Here is a 12,984-nt window from a genome sequence, read left to right on the forward strand (position 1 = left end):
ATAAACCATCCTCTCAGGCTAGGCAAATGCTGCTGAATCTTTGTTTGTTAGTCAGTTCCAGAGAGTTAGCTAGTACTGTGTGACTTTGTATTTACTTGTTGCTTACTGCGAATAGGCCTTGGGATTCGGTACTTCATTCTGCCAATCCGGACCTAGCAGTAAAACTGGAGTCAGTTGTTTGACCTGCTGGGGTTCTTTTGCTATTCTGTGAACCCAGCAGGTTTGCGGCTGTACTCTCAGACCTGCTTGCTTAATCCTCCCTCACTGTGCAGGGCGTCCAGGTGTCAGTTTAGTGGCAGTAAGCTGAACCTGTGCTCTGCAAGTGGGGGTTAGGATTGTGGATACTCTCCTTGTGTCTATATTTCTATCTCTGACCAAGGAGTTTATTCCCACACCCGTTGGTAACCCTTTGGGGTTTTTTCTCTTGCTCTTAGCAACATCATTTCAGGTGCTCCACATGTTAAATCACTACACCTCGCTTCATTGTCCGCTCTATTCCATCTGAGCATTCCTGACACTAGGGAGACACCCAATTCCTGAGCCTTTGGGCTTCTGCGTTCACTTTGTGTTTATTAGTTATTCCATCACCTCTTGTGTATGTTATACTGTCTGTGAGTTCGTTTGCTTCGCTTCCCTCTCTGTTCATACACCGGTATACTCCTGTTAGCACTGGTGTGTGTAACAAAACGTTATAGAAGGCCTAATTGGGAGTGTCTCACAAGTCAGCCCCTGTCTTGATGTGATCATCTGTACCAATGTAATGGTCTTTTGACAATGAGCTGTAAGCTAAAAAGTATTGCCTTAAATATGAACAAAATCCCCGTGCTTTTATTTGCTAGATACACACAGATTTGCAGTATATTATTGTTAGTGCAAATAAGAAAAGTCCCTCTAAAATATAGTCTAGCAGGATCCTCCGGCTTGCTGCATTCCTAGTCACTGTAAAGGGTGGGCCTTTGGAAGAAACATAGCATAGCACTTATTCTGCTCTCTCCGTCCTTCAGCTCCTCCTCACCAACCATAGACTCCTCCTCCCTCTATCTATTGGCCCCCTGCTCCTAATCATTTTTGCTTGCCTCCTAGTCCTGCATCCTACAGCAAATACTACAGAGAGATGTAGCCATTTTCTCTAAGTATCCTACTTATCATTGGATTGATGCATGAGATAATGTAAATACAGTACCTTCTCTGTTACTCTCAGGACTGTAGCACACAGCCATCTTCATACAGTATACAGGGTCATTGAAATTATGTTATTTACCAAGTGCCAAAAATGAAGTTTTTTAACCTCGACTTCAGTAGATATTGAAAAAGCCCCAGGGTGCGAAAAGGAACCCATACAAATTCCTCTGCCTCCTCCAGCTCTCAAAGTGTACATGCATGACCTAAGATTTTGCCTGCAGTGACAACTTGCATCCTACGCCAGATACTAGAACTTAGTAGGCAGCCACCATTGCTAAAAATAATGTTCCTGCAGTATACATATCAGCTGACCATCAGTACTGCAGATAAGTGAATGCTGGAAATTTTCATTTTAATCTTGCAAATACAGATTTCATATTTTTTTCAGATGAACCAGTACTCCACATTGAAAAAATAGGAATTGTCACTTAAGAGAAGCTATTAAAAGAAATTTTAGCAGAAAAAAAAATAGACCACAAAGCAGTTACGTATACCAAATAATGCTTTTTTTTTAATAGATTATGGTGTAAAATTGTACATTCATACAAAGACAGACATGTTTAAACCAGTTTCACATCCTTCCACTTTTATAGAAAACAGAGGTATGTTTGACACCCCGATCTTCTTGTCTTAGTGTGACTTGATCCTCACAGCAGAATTTTGGACTGTTAGGATACCCTGATCTTTCCACCATCAAACTCTCATCCTAAGCAGCAAGGGGCGGGGCAACAAACCAATGTGAATAGCGTCATTAAGTGGGAAACTGGTCTTGAAAATTTTAAGTCTATCGGGTATTCCAGGAGTGTAAGAAAGTATGTACTATAAACCATTCAGGAGACTGGACAGTTTAGCAAAACACTCTTTAAAAAGACAGAACACGCATAGACTGAAGTCAGTTGATCTGTAAGTATAATTAGTAGTTTGAGGGTAAAAAATAAAATAAAAAACACATCATGGGAGCACACACACACACACACACACACACACACACTGGGAAGCAGACAGAAATCTACTCAGGAATGCAGAATGAAATGTCTACAGCAGTGATTGCCAACCTCAGCCCTCGAGGCACACTAAGTCCAGGTTTTAGTGAAATCAATGCTTACAGAGATTGTTAGATCAAAATAACGGAGGTACTAATTATGTCACCTGTGCTCATGTATGGATCACAGGACTGTTTGTGAGCCTTGTGGACCATGGTCGGGAACCCCTCATCTACAGCTACATGTACGTGAATCCCTGACAATATGGTACATAGAGTACAGTAGAGAAAAAAATACCTAAAAGTGATTGGTAGCTTTAGAACTTGGCATAATGAATTAGCATAAACTCTTTAGGCGTTACCAGTGGGTATTACAAACATATACATTAGGAGTCAATACAGATTGTTCGAATTTTCTATACTATTGTGGTAAATGCACAGATCCAACATCCACCCTCTCTTGTAGAGCAGGAAAGCAGCAGATTATACTGTATGTTGCATTTTAATTTGCCTAGTTGTTTTATTGATCACTAAAGTGGCCCTAACTTTTTTCTATATTTTTTTTTTAAAGTACTATTTATTAAACAGGTCACGAAAATACACATCATACAGGTAGCGAAAAAAAGCAGCCCTAATTTTCAATGGTTTTTTACTTATTTGAGGGACTCTGATTGGGAGACTTAGGGAAAGGGGTTAGTACAGCATTTGGCTAATCAAATTATTCAAACATTAAATAGCAGTCAGGACTATTTTAGCTTCTTATAGTATGTGTAAAGATGTTTAATATGAAGAGCTAAACCAAATACTGTTTGAATTAAAATTCATACGACCAATTAAGTTAAGTTATTTTACACTCCTAAACTTGGAAAAGGTTGAGCAATACTGTGAGAACTTCTCTATGTAAAATAAATCCCACTCCTGACAAGAGAACGGATTACAAACCGGAGACCAGCATTACATCTTTGTACTGTGCATAAAGAACAGGACATAACAGACCCTTTGAAGCTATGCCAGATGCCTGTACAACAGAACATTAAAATCTGGGATAAAGAAGTAAGGATACAATAAGGACATGCTAAGTTTCCTCTACTGTAGTGTTTGTCATCACTGACAGGCGTGGATGCAGCTGGACTGATACATTATAAGTAGCTCAGATCAAGAGCATCTATATTTTTTCTTGCTGTCATTTCTCTCAACAGTCAGGCAAGGAGATGGTTCCAACACTACCTCATACTACCCCCCTTTCACTTTCTATTTGTGTCATGCAAGACCAGCATCAGTTAACAAATGTAACATAAGATATTACATACGGTATCAGACAGAAATCTTGCTCGGGATCCTCTATAGTTACATCACTTGGAGACCTTATATATCCTCACAAAATACAGCCCTGTATATATACACACTGTAAGCAATCAAATGTGTTTGATATTGCTGATCTTGCAAGATGCAAGTAAAGCGGGTAAGGAAACGGATAGACATGTGAAAGAGAAATAAACAGAAAAGGCACAGGAAATCCTAAAATGGAAATGATTGGGTGGACGGACACAGATGGCAGTAACAGAATATACTGAGCAGTAAATGGTCGTTTCACAGTTAGGTGAAAATGTTGCACCTCAAGTAAACCATGCTGCACTCAAGGAATGTAAATACGCCACGCTCCTGTATGCTGCACACACACTGGCTGATCTATTCTTACACTGTATGTTAGAGTTGGGCTAGGCTGCGACTAGGGAAGCCAATCCCGGGCCATTTTTTCAATCCCGGGTATCGGGATTGAAAAATGGCCAATCCCGGAATTCCCGGGATAGGCTTTTACCTAGGTGGCCGCCCCCTCGCCACACCCCGCCCCGCACATATAACTCACCATATACTGGGGACGGGCGGGAGGGGAACACCGTGTGAACGCTGCTGGCGTCTCCCAGCAGCAGCTAACAGCGCAGCGTGACCTCTCACGCTGCGCTGGGGACCCGGAAGCAGGAAGCCGGGCAGCGTTTGAGCGTCCTGTGGATGTTCAACGCTGATCCCTCAATCCCCGGGATTGGAGCTTCCAATCCCGGCCATTTTTGGGCCTAAATCCCGGGATCCCGCCGATCCCGGTATTGACCACCATAGCTGCGACCCTCTCACAACTTTAAACCCGGTTCTGCATTTTACATTCCCCAATGCTGAAATTCAGAAGTCTCCTGGACATGCAGCTAAAAGGCAAATCATGGAAGGAGTGAAACACCAGGAGGGACCCATCATTACTTTACACAATCCCCTTCATTATTGCCAGGCAGACTATTACTGTTCTCCACGAGCAGGTACACTCAGGGGTACCTAGGGAACCAGAGAAGTTCTGCACATGTCCCATACAGCCTTCTTGGGGACCATTACCAAATACCCTGCTATTGACTCTGTTGGAATCTAAAGTGTGAAAGACAGTCAGAGGTATGGAATACGGTCTTCTTCTAGGTACACTGCTTTTAAGATCGGAACAAGGGGTTGTGGTGCGTAAGCTAGTGACTGTTTTAAGCTTCCATTTTTTTGTGATATTAATGTATTATATTCTATTGCTACGTAAAAATATAGTTAAAGATACCTTTGTCTTTCCCCTTTTGTCTTGTCTGTGTGATCCTGACCCCTAAGGTTATCTCTGTTTACCTAGTGAGCCCAGTTCTAAATACCCGAGTACCTCACTTACACCTATATATGCCGATACATCTATTTAAAAAGAGAAAAAAAACAGCTATAGCATAGCTTTAAGATGGCGCAAGGAACCTGGTCAGCTTGGTGTAATACTTACGGCGGAATCAGGGGAGCACTTGGAGAGTAAATAATCATGCTCTGATCTAGATGGAACAAAATGCAAGGATGTAAAGGGGGGTACTCACAGAGCGGTATTCTAAGCAATCTGACTAGATTGCTTAGAATATCGGCATGATCGCTCCATGTGTAGCCCCCTCAGCGATAGCAATGCGCGGCCCCGCACATCGCTATCGCTGCTGCTAGATTGGCCTGCATGCAGGCCAATCTAGCGGGTCGCTCACTTCACTCAGCACACATCTCTCCCGCATCGGCCTGTCTATATGGGCCTTTACTGTGACATTGAGTAGGTACTAGGATCATTGAATCTCTGGTATTTATACGGAGTCATAGCAAAACTCCAGAAAATCATGCAGAAACAAGTTTCCAAAGAAGCAGTGTTGCTCTACATAATACCATCTGACAAAGTCTTCAGTCACGCCTATGCAGATGTATCCTCATACATCTAGCCTCAATACACCACACAACGCGAGATGCCTGTCCGGAACTCTGCTAGTGTTGTGCCACTGACGAAAATGCATCTTAATCGCAACACAATGTAACTAGGATACACCAGGAAACGGAATTATTTAATTTTCAATACTTGTATATCTGTGTATGACATATGGAGAGATGTATGAACTGGTGTTAACTGTAATTTCGGTAACTGCGCAAGTTATGTGCAGATGTTACCTCTTCCCTGCATGTACTAATGTAGGGAAGTGATCAGAAGGACGGGTGAGATATGCGCCCCTGTCATTATCGGCGGTCCTTTCTTCAAGATAGGATGCCGATGTTTCAGTAAATGTATGAACTGTCCGTGGCAAGGACCATTCTGACACCTGCAGCTATCGATTGACAGCTGCAGCCGTCACTGAAGCATGCATAGCACTGTCCCTGGATGTCAGTTCCGACAGGCAGGGATTATGCATTCAAAAAATAACTTTATTTTTTGCAATGATGCTGCAGGTGCCACTGGGAGAAAAGGACTGGCACATGCACAGAATGTCACAGACAGCAGCTACAGCTGAAGAGGGAAAGCGCAATTTGCTGGACAGGTGAATTAACACTCTTCCTCTTCGGCAAAAGAATGAATACTACATCTGGACAGTGTCTGGACCTGCTTCACCATGTTAAATGGGTGAAGCAGATCCAGAAAAATGACAGATATCTTCCACAGGAGTCTGTATACGAAGCACAGCGGAACTTGGCACGGAGAAAAGCGCAGTCACACACAGATATAAAGGTGTCATATATCAAATTAATCAGCGCAGTTTATTGGTGTGTCCTAGTTGCATCTCGTTGCGACTAAGACACTTTTTCAGCAAAAAGACGCCCAATGCTAACAGAGTCTCACAGGACCCGATGCACTGTGATTGGCTGTTTGGCGCCACTGCAGCAATGATGCACAAGGACACATCAGTATGCCTGAAGTACTCACCATGTATGCATCAATAATGCACATTACTTATGTATGTGCTTTCCATGCATTGCACAGTGTGCTGGCCTTCTTTATAGTCAGGAGTGAATGCATCCAGAAGGCGCAATGCTACACCTTGGCAAAATAATTCAGGCTGCAGGAAGTTGACGGGGAAGTTTAAATCTGTAGTCCGTTTAGCATGGAGGAGGGGAGGGGCGAGCATTCTAGATCAACTCTAACTACAGTGGAACAATAAAGCAGCTACTATATTCCCCATATAAAATTAAAATTGCATTTGCCCTTGTATTGCAACATGGCGTGTTCAGGTGGCACTTTTTATTATTTTGTGACTTTGCTCCTAACCCTAAATAGAGACAAATGTCTTCTATTTCCTGTTTATTTCAGATGTGGTTTTTAGACTTTCAAAATTGTATTAAAACTGCAAACAAAAAACCCACATAGGTGTGAAAAAGCATTTTAAGCTCCTTTTTTATATGTTGACTTGTACAATTATATTTCATTTTACATATTTTAAACATATTGCACACTGCCAATAAATAACCTAACCCATATGAAATACAGCAGAAGCAAAGGAGATCTTACGTATATTTTACATGTACATATACCTTCCGAATGGCAGATCTAAAAGGTATACTGTACAACTGATTATCAATTTTCTTTTATGGTCTGTCAAAAGGTCATAGTATGTAATGATATAATTTTCTTGGGCTGAGATTTTAGTGAAAGGATGTATAGCTATGACTTCACATGAGCTTTATATCAGACAGTGATGTGACGGATTAATATAAGACAAGTAATGCAAGATTAATTTAGCTAAACACAACTTTACAGTTATCAGCCATGCTTAATCACTGAACATACAACCTAACAATTTACAAAATCATAAAAAGAAAAAACCACCCATAAACATACTGTTATTTCTTAGATGCACTGTCCAAGTCATCATGCAGATCAGCATGTACTGTATATGCTCTATTTTACAGGGACTGTAAAAAATGCAGTCAATACTTCTTCCAGACGCCAGAACATCACCAATTGCTCTATAAATAACAGGCACTTTCCCTAGAAGTCTGCTGCTTGCTCCTATCAAAAACTGTGCCGTTTACCTTACGGTTATATAGTTGGGTTTCAGTGGTTTAGGCATCTATTTTACTGGGACATGGAACAGGCAGAGAGAAGTCCATAGCCAACTAGGTGGTGCATTGTATGTGCCACATGTAAAGAATCATAGTTGCTGTATCTGATAAGAAATTATAGTCTTGTAACTTCCCACCATCAGTACCACAAGAATGGTCATATTACTAGTGCGTGAACTGCACCCAACTCTTCACCCAGTGGGGCTTGATATGCTCCTAGTACCATATCTGGCCATACACCTTTCCTTTCCGGTCACTTGCACATGAGGTCATGCATTCTCCTCTAGAGGAAACACTAATCTGGTCCCCCTGTTTGTGATCTCATAGTCTCCTCCTCCGAGTTCACGCTCCAATGCTTCCTCCGAGCTACTTTTTGTTTTTCTGCCATCAAGGCTTGTGGTGGCAGTGTGGGAGCCAGTAGAACCATTGGCTGTTATGGTAGTGTCTCCATAAGTCAATGTCAGGTCACCATCATTAAGAATGAAGTCTGCATCATCTTCTCTCAACGGCTCTGGGTTCTATACAGAATAAAAAAATAAAAAAAAAAGCATTATTTGGAAGTAATGTAGTGAATTGTATAACTGAACCCACTTGAGGAGATCTCCACCTGTTTCCATTACTTCTGTCAGACATCTACATCATGCATGTACTACCATCAATAAATGTAACTATACATTCTACAATGTAAACCAAATATTCAATTAGGTGCAAGTGGAGAGAACATGAAAACTAAGTCAAAGGTATCTCATCTTGCCTCCATCTCACCCCATGGACTCTAGTACAGTATGCAGCCCAGGGGCTGCAAATGAAATCTGTGGGTTCAACATATGGCCACACTTACACCGTGAGCTAATTGAATTGACCCCTTTAGTCTGTTGTAATAGAGGTACAGTATATAAAACATTTTTAAAATATTGTGTGTGCTTCTTTTGCATGAATACACATAAATAACAAATATTTAAATGATGGATGGATGGATCTTAAGGTGTATACACGGTGAGATTTTTTCTATTTTGACTATATTGTCAAAATCGCAAGGAAAGTTAGTGCAGATTGCAAGGTGAAAGTCACCTTGCGATCCCTATGCGCGGTCGATATAGCAAGGCTAGATAGACTGTGAAGGTAAGTAAATTTTGACTATCTAGTTTAAAAGTATAGTCAAAATTGACACTTAGCACAGTCGTCTAGGCTTGCGATACCTACCACAGTCCCTTTCGCATAGTGAGAATTTGGGTTAGCCTGAATCATACCGTGTACACACCTTTAGAACATCAAAATACTGTATGAAAATACAAACCCTCTGTGCTCTAGAGTACCAGACTGTCCAGGAGTAGAGGAGCTGCAGAATTTTACAAGGGACAGGACAAAGATCCTGGACTGGACACTTTCTGCGGTTAAGCAATCTGGTATTGCCATCAAAGGACAAAGGCTTCTGTATAGTCCATAGACATGGATGTCTTGACAATAGAAGATTGGATGGAATCTATTTTCATTTTTACTTTCTTCAGCCATTTACTGTGCTGACTGTTAGAACATAGTGATAGAGCTAAACCAAGAAATAGGGATGGAGACCAATTACCCAGAGACATTTTGAGGTTCTACTTACATTATAGGCCCGTGGGCTTGTGAAACATCTGGCCACCAAACCACACCAGCTGGGCAATGTTGTAGTTAATGGAGGACCACTATGTGTCAGCATTGGCTTCAGATAACTGATTTTTCTTATTAAGGAAATTACCAGATATATTAGAGGGCAGAGGTGGGTCAAAGCTGCATAGCAAAAGTTTTCAAGAACAGATGTTAAACTGGAGAAAGGACACAATGTATACACTGAAAATAAGAATGTGTGTTCATTATGATTAATTAACTGGTGAATAAAAATGCCCTGATAATCACCGATAGGACGTAACATATTACAGATGTTTAGTTTTATTTATAAACATGATCTATTACAGGAAGGGTAGATTGTGGAGATAGAAACTACTGTACCACTAAAGACAAAATTGTTTTACATTTGCTTGACAGTACAATCAGTCCCTATCTGCAATGTACTTGTGTAATTTTTAGCACAATAGGCTGATCTATGAGCCTAATTCAGACCTGATTGCTAACAAGCGATCTTTGCACTGCTGCGATTAGATAGTCGCCACCTACAGGGGAGTGTATTTTACCTGTGTAAGTGTGTGAACGCATGTGTAGCAGAGCTGTACAAACGGATTTAGTGCAGTCTCTGCCCAGCCCAGGACTTACTCAGCCGCTGCGATCACTTCAGCCTGTCCGGGACCGGAATTGACGTTCGGAACCCAACCTGCTAATGCATGGACATGCCTGCGTTTTTACAGACACTCCCTGAAAACGGTCAGTTGACACCTACAAACGCCCTCTTCCTGTCAATCTCCTTGTGCGAACGGATCAGTCGCACGAACCCATCTCTGAGCGGCGATCCGCTTTGTACCGGTGCATGCGTAGTCTGGACCTGATCACCCGCTGTGCGAAAATGCACAGCAGCGATCAGGTCTGAATTACCCCCTATGTTCTCTCCAGTCCCATTATTTACATAACATTACACGTCGATACAAGATCTTCAGTAACTTTCTCACTCTGCAATAGTCTGCACACACATTATTTCATAAATAATGATATATAGTAACGGATTTCCTTCTTTTTCCGGAATTAGATATAAGAATTGAAAATTGTACAAAAAAAATAAAATAACCGTAAAAGGAAAAGAAGGGTGATTGCTGGAGGAAACCTAGAAGGTGAGAGCTACAGGAATTCCTCACAACTTTATTGTATGCAATAGTCCTCTAAAAAGCATGTGGAAGTAATCGGTATGTTCTGATAATTAACATACACATAGCACAGAATGTGCATGGAGACCATAAGGCTGGAATCAGAGTTGTACGCAATGTGGATTTAGTACGCAGTGGGGTGAATGTTTGCCACTGCAAGAGGGTCTAAGATGCACAGCGGCTGCAGAGAGGAATTGCAAAGTGATGGACAGTTGGGGAGCATCTGTAGGAAATGCAGGCTTGCAACTGCGATCCCGTACACAGTAACAGTGGCTCCGGCGTCTTACTTAGTACATCCAGACTGCGTGCCCATAGGGATACACAGGACTTGGATAATAGACTGTTCTGTGACCAATGTTGGGTCTGTGTATGCAGCCGTTGGGGTATGCAAAGCTGCCGATTGAAACTCTGCTTTTGTATTGGGGTGCCCAAAGTCGCAGCGTACACATTGGCAACCGTTAATGCATTGCATACATTTCTGAGTCAGCCCCATAGTCACTAGTTATAATCATGACGTTAACTGTGTACTGAAGGCCTGATTCAGTTTTGTAAGCAGATAAAATTATTTACAAGCAAATACGATGGTTTGGGGTCTGACCCATCTTACTATATCGCTCGCAGCCCATCCTTAGCCGCAGCATGACTGAAATGCTGCAGTGTTTGGGGGCCAGCGACCGGGTCCATTTTCATATAGACACCTCCTGCTGCATTTGCTTCTCATTTGTACGGTATTGCACAGCAGCTTCCCTGTATCTGTGCAGTACACACCTGAATTTGGCGCTAAGTGTTGCAATACACAGATGCAGACTGACTGGTCAGTAAATTAGAAGCAAGCTGTTGGAGGTTACTTAGTGAAAGTAATGCATCTTTTCCTCTAATGTACCTACCGAACACCACACATGAATTTCTAACTTCCGCTCTCGCGTCTTAGTCGGGTACCATGACAAGGTGCAGTTATGGAACATATTTTAAATTAGAAAGGGATTACATCCCAATGCAAGTATCTAGTGAAAGCAATTTACTAGGTACTGTACTTCACTCATAGTTTGTTTCTAATACCTGGCATAGCAGAAGTGCAACCTTATAAAGAGAAGTGGCTTTCAAGTAGCAAAAAATAAGATTTTACTTACCGGTAAATCTATTTCTCGTAGTCCGTAGAGGATGCTGGGGACTCCGTAAGGACCATGGGGAAGAGACGGGCTCCGCAGGAGACATGGGCACTTTAAGAAAGAATTTAGTTCCTGGTGTGCACTGGCTCCTCCCTCTCTGCCCCTCCTCCAGACCTCAGTTAGAGAACTGTGCCCAGAGGAGATGGACAGTACGAGGAAAGGATTTTTGTTAATCCAAGGGCAAGATTCATACCAGCCACACCGTATAACTTGTGATAACAATCCAGTAAACAGTATGACAACATAGCATCAGTTCACGCCCGATGCAACAATAACGTAACCCTTATTGAAGCAATAACTATATACAAGTATTGCAGAAGACGTCCGCACTTAGGACGGGCGCCCAGCCTCCTCTACGGACTACGAGAAATAGATTTACCGGTAAGTAAAATCTTATTTTCTCTAACGTCCTAGAGGATGCTGGGGACTCCGTAAGGACCATGGGGATTATACCAAAGCTCCCAAACGGGCGGGAGAGTGCGGATGACTCTGCAGCACCGATTGAGCAAACATGAGGTCCTCCTCAGCCAGGGTATCAAACTTATAGAATTTTGCAAAGGTGTTTGTACCCGACCAAGTAGCAGCTCGACACAGCTGTAGTGCAGAGACCCCTCGGGCAGCCGCCCAAGAAGAGCCCACTTTCCTAGTGGAATGGGCCTTGATCGATTTAGGTAACGGCATAAATTTTCAAAGCCCTGACCACATCAAGGGACTCGGAATCCTCTAAGTCCCATGTAGCCACAGGCACCACAATAGGTTGGTTCATATGAAAAGGATGAAACCACTTTTGGCAGGAACTGAGGACGTGTCCGCAATTCCGCTCTATCCATATGGATAACCAGATAGGGGCTTTTATGTGATAAAGCCGCAAATTCCGACACTCGCCTAGCCGAAGCCAGGGCTAATAACATGACCACCTTCCAAGTGAGATATTTCAACTCCACCGTTTTAAGTGGTTCAAACCAGTGTGACTTCATGAAGTCCAAGACCACATTAAGGTCCCAAGGCGCCACCGGAGGCACAAACGGAGGCTGAATATGCAGTACTCCCTTAACAAAAGTCTGAACTTCTGGGAGAGAAGCCAATTCTTTTTGAAAGAAAATGGATAGGGCCGAAGTCTGGACCTTAATGGAGCCTAATTTAAGGCTCAAATCCACTCCAGTTTGTAGGAAGTGAAGGAAACGGCCCAGATGGAATTCTTCCGTAGGAGCATTCCTGGCCTCACACCAAGAAACAAATTTTCGCCATATACGGTGATAATGTTTTGCTGTTACTTCTTTCCTAGCCTTTATCAGCGTAGGGATAACCTCAACCGGAATACCTTTTTCCCGCTAGGATCCGGCGTACAACCGCCATGCCGTCAAACGCAGCCGCGGTAAGTCTTGGAACAGACAGGGTCCCTGTTGCAACAGGTCCTGCCTTAGAGGAAGAGGCCACGGATCTTCCGTGAGCATTTCCTGCAGATCTGGATACCAGGTCCGTCGTGGCCAATCTG

At 42.5% G+C, this 12,984-nt stretch overlaps 1 protein-coding gene across 3 annotated transcripts in view; it reads right to left on the reverse strand.

The window, feature by feature from the left end:
* Positions 1–1,666: 1,666 nt before the first annotated feature.
* Positions 1,667–12,984, reverse strand: part of SLC9A7 (solute carrier family 9 member A7) — a 291,022-nt gene continuing 279,704 nt past the window's right edge. For 2 of the 3 annotated variants that reach the window (XM_063953067.1, XM_063953066.1), the window contains 2 exons: positions 9,135–9,240; positions 1,667–8,046 (listed from right to left, as the gene is read on the reverse strand). In XM_063953067.1, coding sequence (XP_063809137.1) covers positions 7,798–8,046; positions 9,135–9,240 — 355 coding nt within the window. In that variant the 3' untranslated portion in view covers positions 1,667–7,797. Of the gene's footprint in view, positions 8,047–9,134; positions 9,241–11,207; positions 11,259–12,984 lie in introns of all 3 variants that reach the window. The other variant, XM_063953068.1, reaches the window with a different exon arrangement.

This window comes from Pseudophryne corroboree, chromosome 2 (assembly GCF_028390025.1).
Source record: "Pseudophryne corroboree isolate aPseCor3 chromosome 2, aPseCor3.hap2, whole genome shotgun sequence".
NCBI classification, from domain to species: domain Eukaryota; kingdom Metazoa; phylum Chordata; class Amphibia; order Anura; family Myobatrachidae; genus Pseudophryne; species Pseudophryne corroboree.